Source organism: Suillus discolor (genome assembly GCF_016758755.1).
Source record: "Suillus discolor strain FC423 chromosome Unknown F5147scaffold_42, whole genome shotgun sequence".
NCBI lineage: Eukaryota > Fungi > Basidiomycota > Agaricomycetes > Boletales > Suillaceae > Suillus > Suillus discolor.
The window spans coordinates 221,672-248,661 of NW_024541289.1; the positions used below are offsets into that span (position 1 = coordinate 221,672).

The following is a 26,990-nucleotide window of genomic DNA, read 5'->3' on the forward strand; positions in this document are numbered from 1 at the left end:
ACCGAACAACACGTCTTTACTTCTGATTCACCATGAAAAACACACCTTGGACACTGATCTCCACAGCCGTCATCTTGAGCATATTGTCTTAGGTAGTGAGTGCTGCTTTAAGAAGCGAGGAACAACATCCTTTGGTACTATGACTTTTGAAGCCTTCCGACGTGTTGTGCACAAAGCGTGTACTCGCTGCCAGTGGAATGTATGTCTTTTGATTAACGGTGTGAGTGTATCTAAGAAAAGAATAGCGCACCACAAGTTTTATCTGTCTCTGGGGAAAACGTGGCAAGAGCGTGTTCAACCATGGTGTCGAACTCGAAGTGCAAGCGGCTCATTTATTGCTTCTCGGAAGGTCAATATTCAATACTGGTAGTGTCAGTAACTACCGCTCATCCACCGCTTACCCTAAATTCCAGAGATATCCTGATAATCTGGCAGCTTCGATCAGTACCAATACAACAAGATGCGAGACCAAAAAGAAACAATTATTATGGGCCGAGATATTCTACCGAAAGTCGATATTGTACACGAGGTATTGATGAAGCATGTTAGAACAATAGTAAGGGATGGTATAGCCCACGGGAGATTTTTATGGCCTGTGAGTTGTTGTAGCCTAAAATGTGGCTGCTGTAACGGTATAGCTGTAGAGGTCCAAGAAAATTAATGCCAATACAAAACATCAGAAGCACGGAATACACGTTGCATCGGATCATGCGGCATCTCTAACATCCTCTCGCACCAAACTGCCCTCCTCACCTGTAAGCCGTCGAGTCCCGTAAACGCCACCGCCGAAGAGGTCCCCACCACCAGAATGATATCCACCCAAATCCAAGGTCCGTCTCCGGCGCAGGTGGAACATGTTGCGAGGGCTGGAGTTCAGGTTGGTAGCCACGCCGCCGAAAGAACTGGTCCTGCGGCAGTAATTCTGGTTCTGCGATTTTGCCTGGATCACTTCTGTCATCGTCCTCTTCAGTCCTAATCTGTAGCTCTTGTCCTTCCCTTCGATCCCGCTCTACGCCCCGTAGTCCATAGCTACCTAGTCCCCATCCGGTAACTTGGGCACCAGGTTCCCGCATTGCATTTCGGGTCTCTTCACGGCCGAACACTTGGTGTATGCGCTCCACGCGCTCGACAGCTTGTTCTCTCGCTGCAGTAAGATGTGCATGGCGCAAGCGTGCATACCATCTGTTTACAAATTGTAGAGGTAGCATGCTCCTTGAAGATCCACTTGTGATTGAACCTGCAGTCGGCAGGGCATTGCCAGAAGCGAGAGCCTTCAGCGGTTCAGAATTTTCAAACACTTCGTGCCCCTCGCCGGAATCTCGGCTCTCAAAGTGATCGCGCTTCGTTGTGAATGCACCGGTGACACCCTTCCACATGGTCTTGGCCTTCTCCCGTTGCTCCTTCCTCCTCTGTGCTTTCAGTTTCCTCTTTCTTTCACGTTTCTCCTCCTTCATCAGCAGCTCTTCTACCTCGCCGACGCCCATCCCAGAACCAACCCACCACCACCACCCAAGGAAACTTTGCCACATGACCACGCTCCACATAAGTTTTGGCATCCATCCATATTGGTCTTGACTCGGTATGTAGATGAAATTGAGCGTGGTCGACATGAGAGCGAGAACGATTGCGCCAACACCGAAGGCTGATGTCCCGCCATCGGTGCGCCATGCCGCCTCCCGGTTAACAAAAAAGCCCCAGATTATTAGTGCAGAAGTGAACAGCAATGACAAAGCTGCATTGCACACGTTCCGGGTGTCCTCCGCGAGTGGCAGTGGGGTCATCCCATAGAAGATCGGGAGCAGTTGCATTACAGCGGAGATGATTGCCAACGGACCTGATTACAAGCAGGAAGCAAACATAATGCTGTAATCAGTATTGCGGGAATAGTGCGGAATACAGAACATAAAGTGCCCATGACTGACGCCCACATAAAAAGAATATCCCCAAATTCCAATTCCGAGGAATGGTATAATATCCGAAATCACGAAACATATCTTTATTCAAGACAAAGGAACACAGGATACATTTGGAACATAAATGCAGGTTTTACAGCCCCACTCACCAAGCAGGCCAAAAATGAGTCTTGCCTCCAGATTTGAGGGAAACAGCAAGGTCAGAAAATGAATGTGGGTAACCTAGATAACAGAATCGGTACAATCAGAGTGGACTACGTTCGATTACACTGACCTGTATGACCATAGATGTAGTGGCATTCATTACGGTCCACGTAGCACTCTCGGCAAGTGACCATCGGTGTGCATATATCACAGTAGGATCAGTAGTATTCGCTGTTGTATTGACGCCATGATTTGGCATGTTCACAGCCAGATAGCTCAACATGTACGGCCAGTGCTGGCTCTCCTGCACGTTGGAGGAGAATATGACATAGATAGTAGCGGTGATGGAAGTAAGCAAAGTGATCACCCCCGTAAGCTGTAGCGCATAATTGACACGAGCTAGGGGCCAGTGATACTGAGCGGTAAAAAGCAGGTGAAGAAGCAGAACGACGACAAGCGTGAGGACCACGCCAGTCAAGAGGATCTGAACTGGTAAGGACTCGACGAAGGCGGGTCTATACTGTAGAATAGGGTCATGGTCATAGCCACTGCTGTCGTTCTGGGCCATGACGGAACAGAGCTGGAAGATAATAGTGAAGAAGAGGGCAAGCCATTCTTGCCATGTGGACGGCATCATGAACAAGTTCCAAGAGACAGTGTGACTTACTGTCACATATGTCACAGACTTGGCCTTGGCTTGCTTGGCTATACTTGGCCTCCACTCACTGGCCAATTGACGGGACTGGTTTGCTGGTGTTTCGTGTGAACAACGATAAGACCAGTTCAAATTTTGGGGCACTCAGCGCTTGGGGCAGATGGTGGCGATATGTTGCTTATCCGTGTACTGATCGGCGAGTGCAATTTCGTATACAACGCCTTGGCAGTGGAGTACTGAGTAATCACCTCCGCGCAAACGCCTGTGACGAGTTGGATACTCACGCTATCATATAAGAGGTCGATGACGATCTGTTTGACCATCTAGGTCGAGATAATCAAAATTTGCATGCATCGCTCCCGAAAGCTTCAAGCTAGGGCCGGCGTAATGTTTCTGACTTATGTGGAACACTCCGACGGCAGGTGTTTTGCCTGGATGATGCCCGTCAGCTGATATGTTTTTCCAGCCAGAGTTGGCCAATGAGGCCTTGAGGCCTTGAGTCGTAACAAGCATGTCATGTCTTCCTTCGTTTCCGTCAGCAGTGACTAAATAGCATCTTCCCATGTGACTCGGGACTCAAAGTGCGCGGCGTAGCGCTATAGCCACTCTGGGGCTAATCTATGTAGAGTCCAATCTACCACGGCGATGATTTCATATTAGCAAGCGGGGGACATGTCTTGGCACGTTTGTTCGGACTCGTTGCTGACGCGTGACGCGTCAGACGGCCCTCCTACGTCCGCCCCGCGCTGAAAAATTTATATCGAAAACATGCTTAACAACGATAGTATCAGGCTGATACCCAAGTGGCACACGAAATGAAACGTATGTTTTCCATGTGAACTGGCTGTGATTCATCTATGATCTAAATAAATACCTGTGTACATAAAGCTTTTAGTCTAGGGAACGGGTAATGTAGATCCCAACGATGCAGATGGCACAGAATCCAGATTCGTGGATGGTGCATCTCCAGCACTCGCATTCAGTTGCGCAGCCATCAGCGTCCGGAACCTCGAGTCCTTCGAGTTCACAAGTTGCCTGAACGTCCCGGACTCTGTTATCCGGCCATCTGGGTGCACAACCTCCCCGTTAGTTAAATCTTGAATAAAAAAGAGGCAGGATGCATCACCTTCAAGCACGACGATCCGCTCCGCGCGGGCAATGGTCGACAAACGATGTGCAACGATCAGACATGTCGTGTGTCGTGCTCGCAGGATCTTGTCAATAGCATCATTGACCTGAAAGGTCCTTTTAGAACAAGGTCACTGAAGTAGGGTGTAAAGGATCTTACCCTATGTTCCGACGCAGCATCAAGCGAGCTGGTCGCTTCATCGAGCGCCAAAATCTTGGGCTTCTTCAGCAGTGCACGGGCAATTGCCAGGCGCTGCCTTTGTCCACCACTCAAGCTTAGACGACCAACTGAACAAAAGAATCGTCAAATAATTCACACCAAGCAGGAAGAAGGTGGCACAAACTTTCGGTGTCGAACCCCTTCGGCATTCCAAAGATGAACTCGCAGTTTGCCTCGCGTGCAGCAGCTTCGATCTCCTCGCGCGTAGCATCCTTGTTTCCGAAAGCAATGTTTGATGCGATGGTCCCTGTGAAGAGGACGGGCTCCTGTGGCGGCTGTTATCACAAGAGCAGATGTAAATGCAGAAGTGAGCACTTGCCTGGGGAACAATGCCAATTATGCTGCGCCATGAAGAAGGATTGAATTCACGAATATCTATCCGGCGACGTTAACGCTCCATAAGAGGCGAGATGGGCACTACCCACCTTGACCATCAAAGGTCACTTTCCCGCGCACAGGGTCGTAGTACCGCAAAAGCAAAGATTGTACGGACGACTTGCCACCACCACTTCTCCCCCTGTATACTCCAGGGTCAGCGGTACCAATAATGACTGCTACCTCGCACGACTTACACGATTGCCACGCTCTCTCCGACGCCGATCTCGAGATTGAAATCATCGAGGATTTGCACGCCTTTCCGACTGGGGTATTCGAACCCGATGTTCTGGAATCTCACCGTGCCATAGCGCGAAGCGTCAACGTCAACCCCTCCATGGGGCGGAATCGCTGGCGTGCGGTCGAGTAGCTCAAATATGCGTGTGCCCGCACCGATCCCACGCATAATGGACGACTATTATCGCTCAGTTTAATAGAGACCTGCTAGAGTATCGAAAACCTACGAAAAATGAACTGTGCAGGGCAGTGTTGCAGTGGACATGTCAGAAGTGGAAGAGCACTCACGTCAACATTTGAAGACCTGAGCCAACATATACGGTATATAGCAAGAGACTTGTCAGGTCTCCGACAGTGATCGCACCCTGCGAAACCAGTGTTCCCCCTACACAAATGTATTTAGAGATTTTCACCAAGATGCAAGGAAGTTGTGCACGGGCCACATACCGTATCCAAGCAGCCCAAGGATAGTCACATTTCCGCTCCAACCAGTGCTTCCAAAGAAGATTCCTGATGCAATTGCCTCCTTCCGGGCTAGCGTAAGGATGCGTGTCACCCGGTCGTGGAACTTCCCCTCCTCTTGGTCGCGCGCATTGAATGCTTGAATTGTCCGTAGAGCCGACAGCGACTCTTGTGCAACCTGGAGTATCATGGAAGAAATGTGTGAAAAAAGGGGAAAAGGAGCTAATGCTGACCTTGGTCATGTCACCCATCGCTTCTTGCGTCTGGTTCGAAAGCTTTTTGAGGTAGCGACCATAGAATACCTGCAAGAGCTCAGATTCCGCTACAATAAAATGAAGTTCGACTCACAGCACCGAGAGATACTGGTGGAACGATTCCCAACATCATCACAGTTAGGGTGGGGGACAAGTAGAACATGGCACCGACTGAAGAGGATATGCCCATTCATGAGCAACATTAGCACGTCTGTATATACGACACTTACGGCCAACAGATGACATCACGATGGCTCGCAGTCCATCTGAAAGATTCTGTGTGACGCTGCGTGCAACAATTTGAATGGATCTTTCTCGGATACGGCACTGCGAAACCCTACCTCTCCCCGACAATGCTTGAATCGGCAGTCAGTCTGCTCAAGACATCACCCTCTCCCTTCTCCACGAATTCGACTTCTTGTCTCAGTGCTGCAGCATACGCCCGCTCCCTCAACCGAGCAACAATTCGCTGGCCCGACATTCGCATGAGGAACGACCTCGCTGCATTGCACGTTGCTCCCGTCGTAAACAAAAGCAGAAGAGCCGCCGAGGCTTGCCCAATTGACAAACCGAATGGTATTACCTGCGCACGCGATGAGTCAACCACGTCATTCCCTCACTGTCAATTTACTCACAGGGTTTGCAGAAGAGAAAAAATCTATCAATTTTCCGATAGTGAACGGAACGCTCATGGCGACTGAAGAGGACACCAGCAGCAGGCCCACCGCAAGTAGTAAAGGCTTTTTCTCCTGCTTAGCCAGTGCGACGATTTTCCTGAACGAGGAGCTACTTCCAGGTGCAGGCTGCAAAGCAGGTGGCAGGAACCTCTTAAGCCCAGAGATTTTCTTGACAGGTGTCTCAGTTGCATAGAAACGCGAGGTCTGAATAGCAAAAGGATGTGTCCTTCTCCTGGAGAGTATGTGTTGAGTCTGTGACGAAAACGCTAAGGGCCGGGCATTATTATGGCAAGACGCCAGCACCCTGCCAGTGATACTTGGGACTCGAACTCGGAAATTGGACACGTAGATGCCCTGCAGCATATTCTATCACAAGTTAAGCATCAAAGCCGTGTTTCAACGCTCCACCGTTTTCTGTCCAGCCGAAGAGTGTGATTTCAATCCAAGTCTTGGGTAATGTGACCAAGTTTATGACTAGTGTTTGTGCATTGTTTGGTGTGACACTTCCCTTATGATACCAGGTCTTCAGCGCCAGCTTCAACCACTGGAAAACCCTTTTATATCATATACAAGCAGGAATCCATCGGATGCTCGATACGGCCTCTGGTTCGCTAAACTGCAGTCCCACGAAGGATATAACCAAGCGTCCTCGAGACACTGCGTGATGTAACGGGCACTCTTGATATCTATCGAATGACTGGAGTGCGGTTGTTAACTTGAGAGAATCATCGAGTAGATGTGGAGGATGGCATTGGCAGACATACGAGATTTAAGTGAGTTACTATAATATAGATCCAGCTCAGTATATTTTAGATGACTCTGTTCAGTTGTAGCTTGTCTTTGAGAGGCGAGTAGTCTGATATGCTGGACACCTGGGGTGGGTTCCAACGGACTCTGGAATAATTCAGAATGATAAAGTGTTAGATGGCGATGCGTTACTACGTGCATTGTGCAAGCAGACGGCAAATAATTCATGATTCATCCTGATTTTTTCTGCCGATATGTAAATTCATTTCAGCTCTATTTCGTCGTACTGCGGCTGGCAGCGGCTCCATCCGGTTGAATATGCAACAGACGGGTGGCTGACATGATTCAGATGAGTTTACGCTGTCGTCACAGCACGGCTCGCACCTGAGTGACCTGACAGGGAAAAACGGACACACATTACAGCGGCCTTGCTCACCATCCCCCTTTGATCCTTAGATGCGACGTTGTTTCTTCCTGCCTGGCCGTGTATTAGTCATCCATTTCTTCTGTAAGTCATCTGTTCTACTTCTGGATGTGACTATTGAAGGTGTTACTAGTACCGGCGGTGAATGGCTACTCCGATATACTGTACAGAGTCGTGGCGACGGTCACTATGTAGTAAGCATGGTGTGCACCGTGCGCACGACCGCTTCGGCATCTATGATATCGCGCTCAGGAGTTCGGGGATCTTCATCCGCTGTGGCATCATCGTGGAAACTTGCATCGATGGGCACCTGGGCCGTGTGTCGAGCCCTAATTTCCATACCCTCAGGCACAACCTGCAGATAGCACTTGGGCTTCTATGCCATGTTCTCCAGCGCCTAGTTCCTGAGCTCGAGGCTACACCTGGGTGACCCGATTTCGACCACTGTCAATGATTTGGACTTTCAACCCCATCATACTAATACTTTTCGCGCCACTGGCGTCAAATATCTGCAATGATGCAACAAGTACCTGGCGTTTTAATATACTGGTATTATAAGGTAAAGTGGTTCACAAATGCCAGTCCTAGCCGCCGAGCCTCATCAATCAGGCCTTATTGGTTCAATGTTTAAGAATAGGCCTCGGCTGAGCTCTTTCAAACCTTATGACTATTTGTTTGATGGGCCAGGCCATGGCTAGTGACTTGCCTACTTCCAAGGTGATGAGCCCATCTCCAAACCGCTGAACGAAGTATTTCCTTCTTTAGCACGGCTATAAATTCGCACAGATTTGCGCGCGCGATCCTTGCCACCGACCACCATCTGCCACGATTTACATCCCGCAGGGTTTCACTGGAACTGGATGCTGATGATGCATTGATGGGTCATTCAAAAGCTGATGCACTTTCTTGCTGTAATTTCCGCGCGTTATAAATCACCCAAAATTGCTATTTGTCTCATCGCATACCCTCGTATACCAACCAAGCTGCGATGACCGGTGCATGGCATGAAATTGATGCATCTTCAAATTTCTAAATCAAATTTTGATGTCGCGCAGGACAACGCTGGAGGAGTTATAAGAGTTTCTTGCTACAATCGCAATCTTCGTCAACCTCTCGAGTTCGCTAGCCATGTTGTCCATCTTCGCTGTGCCTCTTCTTGCTCTGTCTGCTGTAAGCGCGAGCATGCCCACTGCCCGCTCCACTTCCCCTGTCATAGGAACTTGGTATGCTGGCTGGCATGCTACCACAGGGTTTCCGCTGTCTTCAATTAGCTGGGGAAAGTACAATACAGTGTACTACTCGTTTGCGTAAGTTTCCTGTTGTTAGCTTATTACGTTGGCGGGATGATCAACGTGATGGTCTCTTAGGATCCCTACTTCAAGCGTTGACAGTCTGAGCCTGGATGGCTCTAATGGCGATCTACTTCCTCAGTTCGTTTCTGAAGCCCATAAAAATGTGAGACAAGGAGAGTTTATCGCTTTTAAAATTGATGTCTGAAACACGTGCAGGGTGTTGCAGCTCATGTCGGTGTTGGAGGTTGGACTGGGAGTCGTTGGTTCTCTTCTAGCATTGCCACATCCAGCAACAGGACGGCATTTGTCAAGACCGTGGTAGATTTTGCTGATAAGTACAAACTTGATGGCATCCAGATCGAGTAAGTTGATACTTGTAACTCCAAACTCATGCGCTGACCCCAGCTGTCCCTGATTTCCGACAGCTGGGAGTATCCCGCCAAGCAGGGTGTTGGTTGCAATACCGTCAGTGTGGATGACACGTCCAATTTCCTCAAATTCCTCCAAGAGCTTCGCCAAAACGCAGTGGGGGCAAAGCTGACACTCTCAGCCGCGGTATCCCTCACACCCTTCACAGACGCTAGCGGACATCCTTCTGCTGATGTCTCCGGTTTTGCGAAGGTCTTCGATTACATCACTTTGATGAACTATGACGTTTGGGGCTCTTGGTCTAAGCATGTGGGGCCAAACGCGCCGTTAAACGACACCTGCGCATCGTCCGAAAGACAACAGGGCTCGGCCGTTTCTGCAGTCAAGGCTTGGACTGCCGCAGGCATACCGGTCAACAAGATTGTACTTGGAGTTGCGTCCTACGGCCACTCGTTCAGCGTATCTCCCTCTGCCGCCTTCAAGCCTGGCACGAAGGATCTAGCTCCATACCCCGTTTTTGACGCCTCGAAGCAGCCCTTGGGTGATGTGTGGGATGATGGCACTGGTGGTATCGATGTTTGTGGCGTGAAGCAAGGCCCAGGGGGCACTTTCAGATTTTGGGGCCTTATGGATGGCGGCTTCCTTAACAAGGAAGGCAAGCCTGCTGATGGCATTTACAACAGATATGACGAATGCAGTGATACTGTAAGACTTCCATCCTTGATCACATATTGTAGCAGTAGTGCTGATTTCACTGCTTTACAGCCGTATGTATACAATGAGACCTCACAAGTCATGATCTCCTATGACAATCCCAAGTCATTCGCTGCCAAGGGCAAGTTCATTAAGGAGGCTGGGCTGCGCGGTTTCACAATGTGGGAGGCTGGTGGTGATCACCACGATATGCTCTTAGACTCTATCAGCAAAGCTATGGGGCATTAATATTTAATACGCTGCTGATACCATCCTTATACACTCTTCCAGTCGCTACTAAAATGGACTACAGTTACTCTCCAACCGTAAATGCGTTGTCATTCTCTACATACTGATAGTATTTTTCGTTTTGTCCGATGCTGCACAAGAAACTTTGTGATTGCAGTTCAAATTGAGGCATCCTGGAGGGAGCTCGGCATCCCTAGATGTGAAGTTTCAAAATTCAAGCTTCAATCCCAGTTAAAACGTCTATATAGCTAGGGGGAAATCTACGAAAATAGTGACAAGATCCAACATGATATTCCCGGAGAAATTTTAGTCACCTTGTAGATTGTAGTCTTAGATCAAACACACGATTCTACTAAATATATTACACGATCTCTGTAGATTTTCCACTTGCATGACTGCTGGGAAACTTCAATCCCAGTGAAATCTGCGCACTGCGGCTGAGAGCGGGTAAGATGAAAGAATTTTAGAATTGCTACATACTCGATATCTACATCAGGGAAAACTCCGGATTTTGCCAAGCGCCCATAATGGTGGCATGTTGTTCGTTCTTTACAAGTGATTGCATTGCTGCGTCTTCCGAAGTGTATATTGAATTCCCCACATTTTGCGTGCACGACTGTCGTAGTTTCACATTTTGGTGAAGAGATTGTAAGTACGATTACATTACATGTTAATTCCTACCTGCTTACAGTACTTCTGCAAGTGACGCTCGAATTTCATCCACATCGGGTCTGAGTCTGGACGTCTGTACTACGTCAGGTTATACACCTAAACACCCTCAAATTACGGTACCGAGCTAAAATCTCGTTTCCGCGGGCAGTACTCAGTATGTATACTTACTATCATACAGTGATGCACACTCACGCCAGTCAATAAGCACATAAATCCATGCTCTCCGACTCTGACACCGAGGATATCCAAACCCTCACTATCAATGAGCACTATGCAAAAGCCTTCGAATATAGAAAGGAGCGGGAGGAGCTCACGAAATGTACGTCCGAATCACACGCCCGTCTCGCGTAAACTAAAACACCACCTCCAGTAAAAGAAAAATACGGGTCAGACTTTGAAGAGGGCACAGACGAAGAGACAGACTCCGAGGAAGCAGAATCCGAAGATGAGGATGGGGAGGAACTCACGCCCGCAGTGGATGCAGCCATTCTGAGGACGCTAGCAAGGATCAAGAAAAAGGATCCGGCTATCTACAATGCGGAGCATACCATATTTGAAGGTGCAACCCCATCTGTTTTGAACCACACGCTAGTTCTGACACTTGTTAGAGGAGCAGGAGCGCACCACCGTTCGTGCTCCTCAGGTGCAAGAGCGAAAACCCAAGGATAAAGTAAGTATTCGAATCGCGAGTACGACCTCAACTGAGTACTTCTCATTCATAGTCGAAGCCTCTTACTTTCCGACAAGCAACTCTTGCATCCGCTCTCGAAGCCAACACCTCTCGTTCCCCCACTCCAGAACCACATATACCTACGCACACCGAGGAGCAGCGTCAGCTACGCGATGAAACCCGTGCCGCATTCCATACCGCTGTTGATGAAAGCGACGACGACGGTTTGCTTATCCCACGAGAGAAAACAAAGGACGAGCTTGAGCATAAAGAAGAGGAATATCGAGAATACCTCAAGCATGCGGTTGGCGAGGATCTGGAAGGTCTCATAGAGGTCGAGAATTTGGGGACAGGTGCAGAGGCTGAGAGCAGTAAAGAAGGCGCGAGTAAAAAAAAGAAGAGCAAGACGAAGAAAAAAGGTAACGAGGCGAAGGGCATGTCCAAACAAGAGGCCGATCAGGAGTTCCTCATGAAGTGAGTCATGTTTCTTTATGAATACAGCCACTTTTAAATCTCCTCAGCTATATCCTTAATCGTGGATGGATCGACAAATCAAAAAAACGACTACCTACATACAAGGATATCGCGGACGTAAAACAGGAAGAGCCCACCATGGAAGATGACGACGAATTCGAGGAGATCGCCGACGTTTTCGAGACTTCATACAACTTCCGTTTCGAAGAACCGTGAGTACCGTCGCACTCTCCACTTCATCATGTTTTACGTCCCTCGCCTACCAGGAATGCAGCTACTATCAAGTCCTTCCCACGAAATATCGTTTCTACAGTGCGCCGAGTTGACACGACTCGCAAAGAGGGCCGTGAGCGAAAGAAGCAGCGCCAGGAACAAGAGGTCGAGAAAAAGCATGAGGAGGTGAAAAGGTTGAAAGCCCTTAAAATGAAAGAAATCCGCCGAAAACTTGAGTGCATCGGACGCGAAGGTGGCGTCAATGTCGGTTCCGATGCTGAAGGTTCGTTATTCTTGTTACCTCTAATTACTTTGATACTAAAACCATGCAGCCTTCAAGGAGTTCGACCTCGATGCGGACTGGGACCCCGAAGCACATGACACGCAAATGGCGGGGCTCTATCACGATGTCAACGACTCTGATGTTGACGTTGATCAAGAAAAGCCCGTCTGGGACGATGACGTCGATATCGACAATATCATACCACCTTCTCACCCCGCCGAATCCTCTTCGTCTTCAAACAAGAAGAAGAAAAAGAAGAAGAAGAAAAATGACGAGGTCGACGACGAAGGAGTGGATATCGACACTATGGATGCAGACGTCGTGCGCGAGTACGATGAAGAGGAATGGGATGGCACTGAGGAGATGAGGAAGCGCAAGCTTGATGAATACATGGACGAAGTCTACGGGCTTGAATTCAACGACATGGTGGGCTTCATTGTATTATCTCTCTAGAAATCTGCATTCACGCGTGTTGTCGCAGGTCGCAGGAATGCCTACGCGTTTCAAATATACTACGGCTGCACCGCAGACATTCGCGCTCACCCCTTCCGAGATCCTCATGGCCACAGATAAGGAACTTAATCAATACGTGAGCGTGAAGCGCTATGCACCGTACCGCGCGGAGAAGTGGGATCATAACCGTGGAGAGCGCCTCGCGGAGTTCAGGGAGAAATTGAAGGAACGGGTGGGGACCACTAGAACGAGCCACAGGAGCGAGGATCCGACGCCGAAAAAACGGCTGGGTAAGAAGGAGCGACAGAAAATGAAAGCAGCTTCAGGCACAGGCATCTAGTCTATAGGATATGGCGATGATATCTCTCAAGTGAAGACTTTCGCTAGTCCCGACTCTCCAGGCGCCGGGTCCTTCTGAATCTGACTAACCATCTCTGGATGTATTCCAATAAATGGTTCAAAGTTCATTTGTGAATCAACCAGACATATCATGTAATGAGCTACAAATGACGCAGGTATGACTCGTGAACTAATCCCAAAACATTAAGTACAGCGACTGTAACCAACCGCCAGTCGACAAACTTGAACTGTAGAGCAAGGAAGTTCGTTCGTGGATGGCCTTATGCGCAGAAAAGTCGCCGACCATGCTATCTCCACTTCATCACGTTCAATATTTTAGTAAGTGCGCTTCCAGTCTTGCGAGGTTCCGGAAGAGGGAGTTCCCTCACGAATATGTTAGTACCCACGGAAGACGTTTCTCCGTGTCTCGCCCATTTTCGAACCAGGTCCACCAAGCGCTTTTCGGCCCATCGCATCACCATGCTTTCTTTTTGCCAAACACCATCCGTCCAGATAGCAAGGGGGCCGCCAATCCTCACACGAGCGGATGCATCGCTCGCAGATGAGGCGAAACCAAAGCGCATTCTGTTTGCCATGATCACATCCGTAAATATACGGTCCCCGACTACAACCAGTTCATCGTCGGGGATTGGAATGCGAAGAGACGAAAAGTAGGTGCGTATCGAAGCAATGCAGGAATAACCAGGTTTAAGAGTGTTGTGTCGGAGAACCGGGACAGAGAGGTGAAATGACACCGATTCTGCCTGTGCATGTTCAACTTCTGATTATGTTTGACGAATGCTGGCCATACCTGGATTCCTCCGGCATCGAACTTGGTGCCAGCGGAATTACTGACGATGATTATATTTTCATCTCCGAATGCCTCACGACATTCCTTCCAGGCGTCCTGTAAAATAGGTTTTCAACATCTGACTGAAATTTATGACCCTTTAGACTCACCTCGAGCTGTGGCACAAGGGTGTCTTTATACGGGATCGTCTGCTGTGTGTTCAGAAAAATAGAGACGCCAAAAACATCGTGACTAACCAAGCAGTTATCTTTATCAAAGACTGCTCCTCTATAGCCTGCATTTCGAAGTGCCAAAAAATCAATTTGACGAATATCTGTCTGTGGTTTAGCGTTAGTTGTAGCTATGAATGCAGAAAACTAGGGTGACCTTTTACTGTTACATGGGGAATGACAAGCCGGGGATTTTTGAGTAGGTGAAATGGAGCAAGAATACCTGGGATGTTCAATGGCATTGATAGAAAAGGTGAAAAGACAGTCTAGCTTACCATGAATGCATGAAAGCTATGCAACATTTGACACCCGGCAAACGCCGTGGACTTGCCCAACTTGTTTCTACTTAGCAGCATTACACCTATCTGTCAAGTTCAGCACCGTATTCAGAAACATGGACGACGACTTTGATTTTGACCGCGCAGCCTCCGCCTTTCCTGATATCGACCTGGACGGGCAGGGTGACGTGCACTTGCCATCAGCCCCCGTGGCGAGCAGTGGCTTCTCATTTGATGATTTTGAGAGTCCACTGGGACAGACCGACGTGAAGGTCACAGGCGATGATGAGATTGAGAAGTTCGAGGATCAGTTTCCAGAGCTGAACATTGGGCAGGTGAGTAGTGTTCATGGGTAATTGGACTGTATTAAGGTCTTTGTTTGCTGCGTAGCCTGTATCTACTCCCGCACATGCCCTTCCAACTTTTGGTGCTCCTCCTCCATTTGCTCCTCGTCCACAGCCATCAGCATTTTCGTCCACGCCCATCCTCAACCAGCAACTCGATGAGGAAGAGCCTGAAGTTATCAGGTACATCATCAAATTGTTATATGACGTCCATCGCTGACAGTTGTTTACCAAAGGAAATGGCGCGAGAGTCAGCTAGAGGAAATACAGGCTCGCGATGAAGCCAGTAAGGCTAAACGCCAACAAACTATTGGGAAGGCCGAACATGCTATTGACCAATTCTATGAGGAATACGCAGCAAAGAAGGAGAGGACTATTCGTGAAAACAAGTTAGTTAAACCTTGTCCAACTAGACGAGTTCCACTGATGGGTTTTTCAAAGGGACGAAGAAAGTGATTTCTTGGAGTCACTATCCTCATCTCTTACCAAAGGGACGACTTGGGAGCGTATTTGCGAGACCGTGGAGCTACAAAATTCCCAGAGCAAAACAATTGCAAGGGCTGGTCCTGGCACCACTGACCTTTCGCGGTTCAAAGAAGTGCTGTTGCGTTTGAAGCGTGAGGGAACTGCTGCTCCCGGCGCAGCTGGTTATTAGACATTACGTGTTTCACATGTATATACCTCTTGTTTTAATTTTCGGGACTTTTCTTTCCTTTGAGACTGAACGCACAGACGAAATAGTAAGCAGTAAAAGCTGTGTAATATCCTTAGAGTCTGGATGAAATGTGAGAATACAGGTGTGCCTCCACCCAGGTAATACACTCCTCGGTGAGTTTCTCCTTCACACCGTCTGGTTCATTGTGAAGTTCGTGATAGCCACCCTGGTGAAATATAAACCTGCAATTCGCAGCAGTGACGTCGCAACTGCTTACTTGGTAAATGGATATTTTCTTATCTTTTGCGGGTACCCGTTGATGAAACAGCTCAGAAGCTTTGGCAGAAGTTACCTGCGACATATCAGAGCTTCTTAGAACGAGGTATTCTACAGGACACGAACCTTGTCATCCGAACCATGTATGAAGAGGACCTGATGACATTCGTGAATGGTACAGAAAGGGAACTCGACTGAAATAACTTACAGGGAGGTCTGTAGGCCAACGAGCGTAATCAGTGTGCAAGAGATGCTCGCCCTAAGAACTAGAGGTGAAATGTCAAACAGAAAGACATGTCAATTAATTACCCCGTCTAACATGTCGCTTACTCCGCGAAGCGACCCAACTTGCTTAACCAAAGGATCCTTCGCATATTCCTCACCGACAGTCTTGTCATGCGACAAATTCTACGACAGTACATTTAGCTATCCATATCAGCAAGGAGAAAAAGTTGTGAGCACCTGACCCTTGACGTCAGATGGAATAGTGAGCCATGGAGCTACCAGGCTGGCCTTGCCACCTATCCATCTTGCTGCTTTAGCAGCTGGCTTCGCTTGAAGGATGAGGGGGCTAGTAGAAATCACGCCCGCCAGGCCTGTTACTGTTTCCCTTGCAGGGGGACTACTTGCCCTGGTGCAAAATGCAAGTACCAATGCTCCACCCTACATTGCACGTGCCATCTTGTTCGACATTCAAGATATTTGGAACATACCATTGAATGCCCATACAGAAACACGGGAATGGAGCCGAACTCGCTCTTGGCATGGTTTATAGCCCACTCGATGTCTTGAAATTGTTCCTTCCAGCTCGTCTTCGCATACGAACTATCCTTGCTCTTCTCCTCCATGTCTAAGGCCGTCCTTCCAAAGCCGCGCTGGTCATAGGCGAAGACAGCTATGTCGCGCGCGGACCAAGTAGGGAATACATGCTCGTACCGAGCAATGTGCTCAATGAAACCGTGCACAAAAATTACAACAGCTTTTGCGGAGGAAGCTGGCCGGTACGTGCGAGTATAGAATTGTGTATGCTGTGGACCAACTAGCCATGATTCCAAGAAAGCTGACATGATCTGCAGGAAGAATGATGCGACTCCTTTGAATTCGACCCGAATCAAGACATTAGGTAATTAATTATATTATGCTTGGGAACCCAACAACTTGAACGTTTGAACGGCTGGCATCTACATAAGTAGTGGCGGACAACTTTCTCAATATTATATCTCGTCACGCACTTGCTACGAGCAAGCATCTCTTCATCTTACATTCAGAATTCCAGATAATGGACAAAAGTCGGACATTCTAAAGTCTGTTGATCCCTTGACGCGGCCGCAGCCCTTTGCCAAGATTAATATTGACCTCACAAGGCCCATCTCACATTGCATTACTCAAGATTCTCATCGCCGTGTGTCCCTACTCAACTACCGAGGAGTTGAATATTAGTACGTTCTGGCCACGATGAGGTAGACTCAAATTTCGCTAAGTCGAACGCAGGGGCAGAACGTTGTACCCACATTCATAGGTCACCTACCTCCGGCATATGAATGTGGTTTCATGTATCACACGATCAATATTTCAATGACCACAGACTGGAGTGTAGCGTATACGCAATTTTCCCGATCATGACACTACTTGGAGTCTATGCGACCGCAAATATTGTCACACGTCAAGCGAAGGGATGTATCGAATAGATTCTTCCTTGCGCGCGGGCCGGGCCGCAGAGACCATTATGCGAATGATATTTAACGAAAGCCACGTCCTTCCAAGTTACATTCAACACAATGCGTATCCTGTTCTCGACAGCATTAATAGTGGGTAGGCTCTTTTTGGCACGGGGAGCTGCCCCTGCCCCAAACACAGGCGACGTATCATGTATCGTCACAGCGAGTAGCGGAGACGATGGACCGGCATTTGTGGATGCTGTTCAACGTTGTGATTCAGTAACAATTCCTCGTGAAACTACTCTTTCGATAGCAACGAGGATGAATATGACCGGCCTGAAGGACAAGAACATTGTATGTTACTGTGTTCTATTATGTTGTACTGACAATCTCACCTAGTGGGTTGCAGAATTTGTTGGGAACCATAAAATTCACAAGCAACATGTCATATTGGATCAACGTATGTGTTGGGAATCGCAATGCGCCACCTGTTAACCCCTCGCCTTAGAACGGTTTTCCATTTGAGTTCCAGGATCAAATCGCCTTTTGGATCGTAGGTGGCAAGAACATTCTTATCAATGGTGGCGGGACAATAGATGGTTCAGGTCAGGTATGCTAATCAACACATATGGTCTATGTCCTGCTAATCTCACAACCTGTAGGTCTGGTACGACGCGTTGTGAGCAGGACTGACAGTAATCTGGGTGTAACGTTTGGTTGACTCTGCACTCAGTGCCACTAACAGCGCTCTCTTACGTCCAATCTTGCTCACGATTTACAAAGCTACTGATGTTGCCATCAAAAATATTACGATGATCAACAGCCCTGAGTGGTTTAACTTTGTGAGCATTTCAGAGTTTACTCAATCATTGACTTGACCAGCTTACCCTCCCTCCACGGCAGGTTAATGAAGGAAAAAATGTTGTCTACGACGGCATTAATATTAGTGCCCTCTCCACATCAAAAAACCTTGCCAAGAATACTGATGGCTGGGATATATATCGCAGTGATAACGTTTCCATCATGAATTCGAACATCAACAACGGCGATGATTGTGTTTCATTAAAACCAAGTACCATCTATTCTCGCCTGGGCTTCATGGTTCGCTCATGCAGTCTTTGTCTCAGATTCGACGAATGTCATTGCATCAGACTTATACTGTAACGGTTCCCAGTCCGTAGAAGCTTTCTTTGGGCGTGGTGCGCACCTGCTCACATCCTGTTGACAGTGGTATTTCTGTGGGATCCCTCGGGCAGTATGCTGGGGTATATGACATTGTCGAAAACTTCACTTCGACGTGCGTTTGAAACATGGACTTCGATGATAGCCAGGAGCACTGATTAAGAACTCTCAGCAATGTCCACATGTATAACGCTCAAAATGGTGCGCGCATTAAAGCCTTTGCTGGTCCGGGGGTCGGCAGTGGCATTGTGAAGAACATTAGTTATAGCTTCTTCACCGAGGGCAATGTCAACAACCCCTTAATCGTTGATCAGGTTTGTGCTCATCTAGAATCTCACGATCTGCAAGAGACTGATTAATTGCTGTGCAGTGTTACATGACTAACGCCACAGAATGTACTGCATACCCTTCCAACGTATATATTCAGGACGTCACATTTTCTAAGTACGCGAAAGTGATTATGTCCTTTGGTTGAAACTTACACAACTGTGACCCAAGTTTCAAGGGCACTTCGTCTGGAAAAATGAAATCCGTAGTTGCTTCGCTGGCATGCTCTCCGGATGACCGCTGCAACAATATCAGTGTCAACGATATTTCCCTCGAGTGCGTTTTGTTTTTTTTGCTCCTCCAGGTCAATAAAATAATCAATTCGCAAAGGCCGCCTTCAAAAGATGGTAGTGCGACCTACTCTTGCCAGAACGTGAATATCACTGGAAATGCTGCTTACCTATTCGGTAACTGTAAAACTACCTAAATGCAATCGAGCACCTTAGACCTCAGCACATACATAGTCAGCATCGCGGTTGTGGACTTGTGTGTAACAAGCTCGTAGTAACACATGCAGTCTTCTCAAGCTTAAAATTTTGATTGTTTGAGTCTACATCGAACTAAGCGCCCATTGATGAATAAATGAATAACTTTGTTTACAATGACATAACTTCTTTATTCAAGTTCAACGGACTAGTCTGGGATAGTCGACAGTTCCGCACCGATGTCTCTCTTCTCCGGAGTAAAACACATTAATATCAAAGCTTTAGTCCGTTGCAACCGATCTACTTTCACTGCACATCGCTCAAGGTGGTTTTCCCTGTTCCCTGGCCGTGCTCAAGGAACCCATATACCAAAAGGACAACCGTTTTATGAACTCAAGAAGCCCAGCATCTTAATCAAGTTCACCTGGACACTTCTCATAGCTGATGCGGTCTGCACGTGAGTTTTTCTGATTTTGTACGCGCTGGTTTAACTTCAATGGTGTGCAGACTAGCAATGTGTGAGCTTTCCTGGAACTATTTCACGCGTCCTGTGGAACCATCCGAGCCCGCAATACCCAATGACTTCAATACTATAGGCAATAAGCCACAGTACGAACTCCGCCCGACATACCAGCGTGCTGGTCTAGTTTTTATGCATCTCGCGTTTGGAGGTTGGGTGGCATTTATGGTTGGCATGAAAAGTGGAATGAATGTAAAGAGGATCTGGCTGACCCCACCACGTTCACAAGGCGGTTTGACTACGTCAACCCGAAAAGCAATCGGGCATCCAAAGGTTGCGACTTTTGAAGGCTTTGGTAGTTTTGGTCTACGGGGCGATGCACTGGACGTGAAAAATTGCCGCCTATCCACTGCAGAATCCGCAAACGAGCTGACATTGATTGTCACCACGCCGGGGAATAGAAAACAGCAACTTTCGATCGCGACGAAAGGCGTTTATATTGACGGCAAGCCTGTTTCACGCGATGAAGTTTGCACTTCGCTCTCGCAAGTCTTTGGACATAGACCTGAACCCGCGTCTTGGATAAGTGGTCCAATTCTAGACGCACAGGTATGCATACCCCGTCAGTTGACAATCTTATGCTTATCTCGTTTCAAATAGAAATCATGATCAAACTCGGGCAGGATGGAATCTTGCGAGCCTGCTGTCTGTCAGTTGCAGCTGACAGCTTACAACCTATATTCTCTCGACCAGACTGAGGCGATACAGTTACTGTAGCTTATTTGTGCACGTCATTATACGCGTCCACTAAGAGGTGTGTACGCAAATAAGCAGACCACTTATGAATGCCGTGCCGCGTTACTGGTTAAGCTCAAGATTCACATTCACAGCAAGAGGGCTACCTTGGTCTGGGTGTATTGCCTAAATGTATGGACTGCGCATTATCTGGGACCCATGGTCATGGACTCGTACATCGCACTTTTTAAGTGAACGAGCGATACCACATACAGCCCAACGCAGGCACTGTCCCATATTGAAGATGAGATGACAGATCCCCTGATTTCCACTCGACCCACTCAAGCTGCCATGGTTTTTAGTCGTGTTACTGTCAACTCATGGCCATCGAGTCCTAGCCTACTGCGATGATGGTCAACGATTGCGCTTGCCTGACATTTATTACCACATAGTAAAAAGTCACTTGCCACTTGCCCGTATAGTCATTATGTTTCCAGACTCGCATCAAATCCTGTCTGCTATACTATAAGCTGACCCTTCTGCGCATGCGCGGATTGTCATCACTAGTAGCTGCTTGCGGTCCTTCAGCGAATTCGATACAACGTGCATCCCGCATGCCGGTGACAGTGCGGCATTTGCCGTGGTACACTTATTTCTCTGCCATCATGTCCGGTACTCAGTATATCCCTCACATACTATACTCAACAGCCTTGACCTCAATTTCTATGCACTTGCTGTGGCAGCGAAAAACAGCCGACGAAGACCGAGCAAGGTTCAAGGCTCAAACTTCCATTCTGCAAGAACTCATTGAGCAACTTCGTTCGGGCAAGCCAATATCTGACGAAGAGATTACGAAGTCGCGTAACCTTGCCTGTATACACGGAGAGGGAAAACAGTCGCCCGACAAGGACAGAACTAACATTGGATGGACGGATGTGTTATGGGGCCGAAAAACGCCTGCAGACCTTGGTGTCAGTGATGAATGGGAACGAAAAGATCTGGAGCAAAGTGAGTCGCTCCTGCCGTCACACACAGCAGCCAACTGACTGGTCTACCAAGTACGGAAAGAAATCGAGGCAGAGAGTTGAATTCCTTGCTTGGTGAGTATCGTCCAAATGTCTTCAACCTGTACACACAATATACACCGGACCAATATATCTACAGAGAGTACATGTGCGCCTACGCGAACTTCTCCCTTCGCCTACATGCAAGACAAAATCTCGTGCGACTGCTTTCTACTGCGGGCGCATATTCTTATACCTGAATGGACGATCGTATTGTGAATTAACGAGAGAAGCCCAGTGTCAACAAAACGTCTTGCAGCGTACCCTAGAAGGGGAATGTTTTTCCATTTGTGTGCTGACCATTCTGGGCAGACTCAGTAAACGAGAGTTTGAATGTACAACAGCCACTCACCGCGTTGGAGGTGCCATTCGCGTTGGCATTCCTCTTCTTCCTCTCCCCCGGAGTGGGATTCCCTAATGTCGGAACCGAGCCTCCCGTGGTATCATGAACCCCATTTGCGGGAGCTCCTTCAGCAGCAGTCTTGAATGGCTTAGTCATTGAAGAGTTGGGGAGGCCAAAAATCTCGCATATGATTCTTTTGACGTCTTCATCCCCAGCGCTCGCACTCGTCGGCGAACGGCATCCATCCTCTGCCGCCTTCTGCAACGCTCTTTCCCTCACCATAGTGAGCCTAAGAATCGTTTCGATGTCAAGCTTTGCAGCCTCTGATAAAGAAGGGAGCGTGGGGCTCTTTGCTAATGTCGAGTATGATGGTATTAGCAGCTGGGCATCAATCTTGAAGTCAGAATAGATCTTGATCTTGTCGATAGGTTGTAGGTCGAGCTTCTCGAGCTGACGGACCACTAGCTTTCGCACTCTGCCAAAGCCCCACCGTATTGCGAGCCTCAAGATCACGAGCCACCTCTCAAGCGGCTGGTTCTCGTATTCGAAGTCTCTAGAAGGCCACAGATTTCAGTAACGATGTTGGTGGACATCGGGCGCTGAGTGCGCTACGACTCAGTCGGACTCACTCGTCGTAGAACACCCACAGGAAGTGGGCAAAATCTTCAGGTTTGACATCCAGTGTATAAGGTTTGCCAGCGTTGCCATCACTATCGGAAAATATCTCTCTGAAGGAACTTGGTTCGCGCTCCAAGAAATAACGATGTACTTTGAACAGTACGTTTTGTGCCTGAATGAAGAGAAAATTAAATTATTCATCAATGCTTCATACCCACTTGGAGGCCCTCTCACTAAAAATTGAGTGTCACCAGTGGGAATGAAATACTGAGGATGTTTGATAATGGCGGAAAAACCAGTAGCAGTGGGCGTGTCTGACATGTCGTAGGAAATCGATGATCGGGGGTAAACAGTGCTCTTGATTCAATTGTCATTTATATTTATCTACTTTGCGAGCGCTGGCGATGCTTCGAACATCAGTGTATCGATGCATCAGTATCAGAATTCAGATTGCTCAATGTGGTCCCATCCTGTAGTTCTAGCGACTGTCGACGTAATGATCCTTCGTTATTGCGTGGCCTCGCCCACAGGAATGATCAAGTATGGTACGTACAATAAGATTAAACAAGAGATGCTCGTACGGGTCTCTGTCGCCGGAGAAGCCCTGATGCTTAGATCACCCGTTGTAGCCCGAAGGTTACTAATGAAAGGGCGAACCGAGCCCACGAGGCAACAAGTTGACGAGACATATTTACGAAATAAGTCTGGCCGCATCAAAAGATCCCCCATCAAGGACCTATCCCTGCCTGCCACCAAATCGAAGTGGCGCATACAATTGTCTCGCTCGCGCTCGTGGATCACTCGTCGAACAAGAAGTTTTTGATGCAAACAGAATAACATTAACTCAAGGAATGGCGGACAATCGAAACGACAGAACTTGAGAGTTAGTTTTTTGAAATGGAAACGGAGAAAATTGCCAAGCGCCAACATTCTGCTCTCCAACTTGGTCGAACTTAACCTTATTTCTTACGTGGACCTCCCCCGGCTCCACGCCCGCCGCCACGCTTTGCTCCGCGACCGCCTTAGATGAAATTGGTTTGTGAGATGTACATCAAATTGATGTTACCGCCATGCTCACCTCGCCCGCCGCCACGTATACTTTCGCTATCGGATAGCACACTAGAGAGGTCAATGTCCTTGATTTGAGTTTCATCCTTCTCAGCATCATTTTCGTGGTCGTTAGTCTCATTCTCATGGTGATTCTTAACATCAATGGGTGTTGATACAACAGGCTCAGCGACAGGGGTGACAACGGTGGTGGAACTATGAGAACCAGCCTTTTCCTCCTTTGTTCCCTCCTGCAATACCAAGAATGAGCCGAAGTCAGAAAAATATAAGTACAGGACTCGCCACCGATGAAGGCTCACCCGTTCCGTTTGGTTTGTAGGAGCCAGCCTGGGATGGATCGGTAGAGGAGGATGTAGTGTTCGTCTGCTCAGGCGCTTTGACCTTCTCCGGCGGCGGGGGCTTGCTCTCAGGGCCCGAGGCAGCCGCTGGCTTCGAACCACCATTTAGTGGCGAAGAAACGTGTGTATTTGTCGAAGATGCCGATGAAGTAGATGCCGATTCCTTACCAGTATAGTACGAGTGTGTGGTGTCGGCGGAGGAACGAACAACCGGGTCAGGGTTGGATAAACCATTGGTACGAACTGAGGGGCCACCATTGGCTTTGGTTGTCGTCGACCCATTGACCTTCGTGCTACCTGTGAAGGTCGAGCCGTTGGTGTAGGCAGATGGATTACTGGTCTGCGGAATCGGCGATATTGGTCGCGGGGTTATTCCAAAAACCTCCCTGACCATCGATTCCAGCTCACTGTCCTCGAAATCGTCAAATGTAGGTGAGCGGACTCCATTCTCAGCGGCGCGCTGGCGAGCCCGCTCACGAGCGTCTGCGACACGGAGAACGGTCTCCATCCCAAGTTGCATGCCCTCAGCAAATGTCAAAGGCTTATCCCTCTTACAGACCGCGATGTATGCTGGGATGAGGAAGAGCTTGTTTATACTGTACTCGTGATAGATTGCCATCTTGTCGACGGGCTCTATCTGAATTTTCTCGAGTTCACGTACAGTGAGCTCCTTGACGTTGTTGAAACTCCACCGGTTGGCGAGGTGTAGGATACTCAGCCACGTCTCCAGAGGCGCCTCATAGAGCGAATATTTTCTATCCACAACCGTCAGTATGTCTGGTTCGAGCAAATTGAATTAAGTAGGCATACGGGTTGTAGAAGACCCAGAGGAAACGTGCAAAGTCTTCGCTCTTGACATCCTCCAAGGTATAGGCGTTGTTGTCTGATGAGCCGCGTTCCTCGCCTTCGGCTGACTGGAACTTCTGGCGGAAAAACAGCGATTCACGTTCGAAGAAGTAACTGTGTATCCGATAGAGATGATTCTCGACCTGCGAAGAAATTGTATTCGTCAATCCGAGGCGTTGAGTATCATAACGACCGTAGACACTCACCAGTACGGTCATATCACCACCGCGTATATAATAGTCCTTGTGATGGATGACACGAGCTAGTCCGTGCTCTGATGGGTTGCCCATGATTGATTTTACCTGAGAGATGAGAGAGGGAGGAGGAAGGTGAAAAGGTTTGGGTTCAAGAGGAAATTTTTCAAGGAAGTCAAGATATACGTTTCTTGAATCCAGCTCGAGTGTGAATGATCTGATCAGTTACACGTGTTCTGCGCGTGTCCTCCATTGTTCCCTCGTCCTTTTATTCCTATCCAATTGCTTAGCCTGAAGATTGATTGCGTAAATATCATCGTGGTCTATTGTCGGGGTTGTCCAAACACTATCGGTGTTTTGGAATCGCTTGCACTATCGTACCACGATGTCGACCAAACACCGCTGAGTTACGTGCAATCTCGGGAAGCAGCGCGTTGCAGGTGAGTTGGATGACATCCAGGGACGTGGACCCGACTTTTTGAACTGAAATTTTCAAAAGAGTCACGGTATGCTCCGCGGGAAGTTCCACAGTACCAAATCAACACAGGATTCGTGATACACGCAACTCGCGGATCAATATTCGATCAATGCTCAGCGCTCAATTTTGGGGTTCCTGCCTGCCAGATAGCAGAAGTTGCCTCAAGGCAGACTGTGATGACTGGGATGCATAACAAGTATGACACAGGAACTGCATTCCTGGGTTTTTCGTACGTGAAATGTGGGCATACGCGGTTCATGCGACCCACCTTTAGGCAACACGAGGTTAATGCATAATGGATATGACGTACGTCAAGGATCATCCATCATGCATCTTGAGTTCCATGGCTCCACATGATGTTATGTATTCACTGCATTTTAGGCGGCCGCAGCAGCTCGCTTGTTCTCGCGGTGAGTCGATGAGTCATAAAGCAGGAGACTATGTTGCATCACTGATTCTAGGCCGCCATCGAGTGTAATTAGGCGGAGTATCTGTGTGGACGCAACGGGCCAAAATTTAGAGTGAGTGTTGCTGATCCATGCTTAATTAAACCATGCCAGACGAGCACTGGTTTGATTTGAGGTCACGGAGACCAATCCAAAGACCCATGATCCAATAGATTTTCGCAATACTCAGTTATGGATGACTGCGGTATCAGTGCTAGTCTGCTTCTCGAATGATTGCTCGAAAGTGGTAAATGTATTCTTCCCGAGGATGGCGAATACTACGCGATCAAAGGAATGCCGGTATCGCGCACCTTTCACCGTCAATAACTCTGCCCAGATCCTCGCAATAACCTCGACATCGTTTTGGAATACCCCCGTCCCAAAACTGCCCAAGACGATGTTCTTGGCACCCTGCTGTTCAAACAAGAACAGAATGCGCGCCATTCTTTCTTTCATGACATATTCGATAGGCTTCTCGATATCTGCAAGCTCTGATTCATCCTCGATCCTCTTCCTCACATCGCCAGCGTTTACAGCTGCACTTGTTAGAACGTCGACTTCAAAAGGCGACGTCCAATTCCCTGCATCATCCTTCAAGATCACGACAGAAGGTGTGTAGACCATCGCGTGATGATAAAACCCTCGGTTTCTATCATGAGTGTGTAGTTGGTAGAAGTGTTGTGCGCTGTCCGTCATTAGAGAGGGGTAAAGCGTAGATGACCGGGCTATGGACTCCTCTTGAGCTTGTGCCCCATTCAAGAAACCGCCTCCAGGTCGTGTAGCAGACGCAAAGTTCAAGATTGCTATCCGACCGAAGCTGGTAGAACGAGATGAAAGGGTATTGAACAACAATGTAGCACCATCAAGTGTCGAAATCTCGAGGATAGATACCTGAGATTTCGTAGCTGCAGCATTACGTGGTGGGTCACTGGTGGACCAGGTGGACAGTATATCATCTGGAGCATAGTAGCGAGTGTTATGATTGGAGAAGTTGACTTTGGCAACGAGATCATGGGAGACGTTGGCGATGATGACCGTGCCATTCTCGATCGCGTTCATCGTGCTCTGGGCGATTTCTCGAAGCCGATTACGGCGATCTCCACCGTGACCACTCCGAGTCGACTCTCCTCGGAGACCGATCTTTTGAAATGGAAGTTTTGTTTGAGCGCTCATCACAGTTAGTTGTAAACTCTGCGTATGATGGTCCTCCTATTCAAAACTTTTTTCCATAGACCTATGTCTTTGCATTCCATTTTAGGGGTGCCGGTGAGCGGCCGATGACCGGTAGGTCG

The 26,990-nt window shown here is 48.2% G+C and overlaps 13 protein-coding genes across 13 annotated transcripts; 6 read left to right on the top strand and 7 right to left on the bottom strand.

Moving 5' to 3' along the window:
* Window positions 1-461: 461 nt before the first annotated feature.
* On the bottom strand, window positions 462-3,033 carry F5147DRAFT_704859 (uncharacterized protein). The gene is made up of 4 exons (XM_041437917.1): window positions 2,997-3,033; window positions 2,188-2,807; window positions 2,063-2,135; window positions 462-1,834 (listed from the first exon to the last, which is right to left on the bottom strand). Exons 2-4 carry the CDS (start codon window positions 2,692-2,694, stop codon window positions 750-752), a joined length of 1,665 nt encoding a protein of 554 aa, XP_041290756.1. The 5' UTR covers window positions 2,695-2,807; window positions 2,997-3,033; the 3' UTR covers window positions 462-749.
* A 506-nt stretch (window positions 3,034-3,539) lies between these two features.
* F5147DRAFT_704863 (P-loop containing nucleoside triphosphate hydrolase protein) lies at window positions 3,540-6,563 on the bottom strand. The gene is made up of 15 exons (XM_041437918.1): window positions 6,024-6,563; window positions 5,730-5,971; window positions 5,619-5,674; window positions 5,483-5,559; window positions 5,368-5,436; window positions 5,120-5,312; window positions 4,961-5,057; window positions 4,900-4,909; window positions 4,633-4,850; window positions 4,486-4,577; window positions 4,380-4,435; window positions 4,185-4,326; window positions 4,001-4,128; window positions 3,839-3,947; window positions 3,540-3,778 (listed from the first exon to the last, which is right to left on the bottom strand). Exons 1-15 carry the CDS (start codon window positions 6,426-6,428, stop codon window positions 3,609-3,611), a joined length of 2,064 nt encoding a protein of 687 aa, XP_041290757.1. The 5' UTR covers window positions 6,429-6,563; the 3' UTR covers window positions 3,540-3,608.
* A 1,633-nt stretch (window positions 6,564-8,196) lies between these two features.
* F5147DRAFT_808305 (glycoside hydrolase family 18 protein) lies at window positions 8,197-9,981 on the top strand. Its single transcript, XM_041443396.1, has 5 exons — window positions 8,197-8,543; window positions 8,604-8,691; window positions 8,745-8,890; window positions 8,954-9,602; window positions 9,663-9,981. Exons 1-5 carry the CDS (start codon window positions 8,365-8,367, stop codon window positions 9,837-9,839), a joined length of 1,239 nt encoding a protein of 412 aa, XP_041290758.1. The 5' UTR covers window positions 8,197-8,364; the 3' UTR covers window positions 9,840-9,981.
* Window positions 9,982-10,355: 374 nt separating this feature from the next.
* On the top strand, window positions 10,356-13,094 carry F5147DRAFT_754152 (KRI1-like family C-terminal-domain-containing protein). Its single transcript, XM_041440275.1, has 10 exons — window positions 10,356-10,487; window positions 10,543-10,665; window positions 10,717-10,830; window positions 10,882-11,070; window positions 11,120-11,181; window positions 11,234-11,655; window positions 11,703-11,867; window positions 11,922-12,151; window positions 12,201-12,577; window positions 12,633-13,094. Exons 3-10 carry the CDS (start codon window positions 10,728-10,730, stop codon window positions 12,942-12,944), a joined length of 1,860 nt encoding a protein of 619 aa, XP_041290759.1. The 5' UTR covers window positions 10,356-10,487; window positions 10,543-10,665; window positions 10,717-10,727; the 3' UTR covers window positions 12,945-13,094.
* On the bottom strand, window positions 13,095-14,236 carry F5147DRAFT_638573 (HAD phosphatase). Its single transcript, XM_041432979.1, has 5 exons — window positions 14,121-14,236; window positions 13,991-14,067; window positions 13,904-13,942; window positions 13,755-13,850; window positions 13,095-13,707 (listed from the first exon to the last, which is right to left on the bottom strand). Exons 1-5 carry the CDS (start codon window positions 14,203-14,205, stop codon window positions 13,252-13,254), a joined length of 753 nt encoding a protein of 250 aa, XP_041290760.1. The 5' UTR covers window positions 14,206-14,236; the 3' UTR covers window positions 13,095-13,251.
* A 27-nt stretch (window positions 14,237-14,263) lies between these two features.
* Window positions 14,264-15,316, top strand: F5147DRAFT_615351 (clathrin light chain-domain-containing protein). Its single transcript, XM_041432522.1, has 4 exons — window positions 14,264-14,576; window positions 14,632-14,768; window positions 14,822-14,974; window positions 15,027-15,316. Exons 1-4 carry the CDS (start codon window positions 14,358-14,360, stop codon window positions 15,238-15,240), a joined length of 723 nt encoding a protein of 240 aa, XP_041290761.1. The 5' UTR covers window positions 14,264-14,357; the 3' UTR covers window positions 15,241-15,316.
* Window positions 15,317-16,590, bottom strand: F5147DRAFT_704877 (alpha beta-hydrolase). The gene is made up of 7 exons (XM_041437919.1): window positions 16,230-16,590; window positions 15,979-16,179; window positions 15,826-15,924; window positions 15,725-15,775; window positions 15,643-15,672; window positions 15,518-15,592; window positions 15,317-15,466 (listed from the first exon to the last, which is right to left on the bottom strand). The coding sequence occupies exons 1-7, from the start codon at window positions 16,581-16,583 to the stop codon at window positions 15,353-15,355; spliced, it is 924 nt and encodes a 307-aa protein (XP_041290762.1). The 5' UTR covers window positions 16,584-16,590; the 3' UTR covers window positions 15,317-15,352.
* Window positions 16,591-17,151: 561 nt separating this feature from the next.
* Window positions 17,152-19,118, top strand: F5147DRAFT_271470 (glycoside hydrolase family 28 protein). Its single transcript, XM_041428963.1, has 12 exons — window positions 17,152-17,528; window positions 17,584-17,634; window positions 17,683-17,784; window positions 17,837-17,853; window positions 17,908-18,016; window positions 18,078-18,246; window positions 18,302-18,347; window positions 18,403-18,471; window positions 18,529-18,670; window positions 18,727-18,800; window positions 18,855-18,959; window positions 19,014-19,118. Exons 1-12 carry the CDS (start codon window positions 17,295-17,297, stop codon window positions 19,108-19,110), a joined length of 1,215 nt encoding a protein of 404 aa, XP_041290763.1. The 5' UTR covers window positions 17,152-17,294; the 3' UTR covers window positions 19,111-19,118.
* A 187-nt stretch (window positions 19,119-19,305) lies between these two features.
* Window positions 19,306-20,515, top strand: F5147DRAFT_638586 (uncharacterized protein). Its single transcript, XM_041432980.1, has 3 exons — window positions 19,306-19,565; window positions 19,616-20,177; window positions 20,229-20,515. Exons 1-3 carry the CDS (start codon window positions 19,348-19,350, stop codon window positions 20,235-20,237), a joined length of 789 nt encoding a protein of 262 aa, XP_041290764.1. The 5' UTR covers window positions 19,306-19,347; the 3' UTR covers window positions 20,238-20,515.
* Window positions 20,516-20,968: 453 nt separating this feature from the next.
* F5147DRAFT_746639 (uncharacterized protein) lies at window positions 20,969-21,391 on the top strand (the record flags this gene model as incomplete). The annotated part of the gene is made up of 2 exons (XM_041439867.1): window positions 20,969-21,311; window positions 21,363-21,391. The coding sequence occupies 2 exons, from the start codon at window positions 20,969-20,971 to the stop codon at window positions 21,389-21,391; spliced, it is 372 nt and encodes a 123-aa protein (XP_041290765.1).
* A 241-nt stretch (window positions 21,392-21,632) lies between these two features.
* On the bottom strand, window positions 21,633-22,649 carry F5147DRAFT_775773 (uncharacterized protein; the record flags this gene model as incomplete). Its single annotated transcript, XM_041441769.1, has 4 exons — window positions 21,633-21,671; window positions 21,720-22,263; window positions 22,340-22,500; window positions 22,563-22,649. 4 exons carry the CDS (start codon window positions 22,647-22,649, stop codon window positions 21,633-21,635), a joined length of 831 nt encoding a protein of 276 aa, XP_041290766.1.
* An 834-nt stretch (window positions 22,650-23,483) lies between these two features.
* F5147DRAFT_271556 (uncharacterized protein) lies at window positions 23,484-24,995 on the bottom strand. Its single transcript, XM_041428965.1, has 3 exons — window positions 24,787-24,995; window positions 24,545-24,723; window positions 23,484-24,489 (listed from the first exon to the last, which is right to left on the bottom strand). Exons 1-3 carry the CDS (start codon window positions 24,868-24,870, stop codon window positions 23,652-23,654), a joined length of 1,101 nt encoding a protein of 366 aa, XP_041290767.1. The 5' UTR covers window positions 24,871-24,995; the 3' UTR covers window positions 23,484-23,651.
* A 640-nt stretch (window positions 24,996-25,635) lies between these two features.
* On the bottom strand, window positions 25,636-26,964 carry F5147DRAFT_838418 (uncharacterized protein). Its single transcript, XM_041444152.1, has one exon. It carries the CDS (start codon window positions 26,869-26,871, stop codon window positions 25,885-25,887), a length of 987 nt encoding a protein of 328 aa, XP_041290768.1. The 5' UTR covers window positions 26,872-26,964; the 3' UTR covers window positions 25,636-25,884.
* Between the last annotated feature and the right edge of the window lie 26 nt (window positions 26,965-26,990).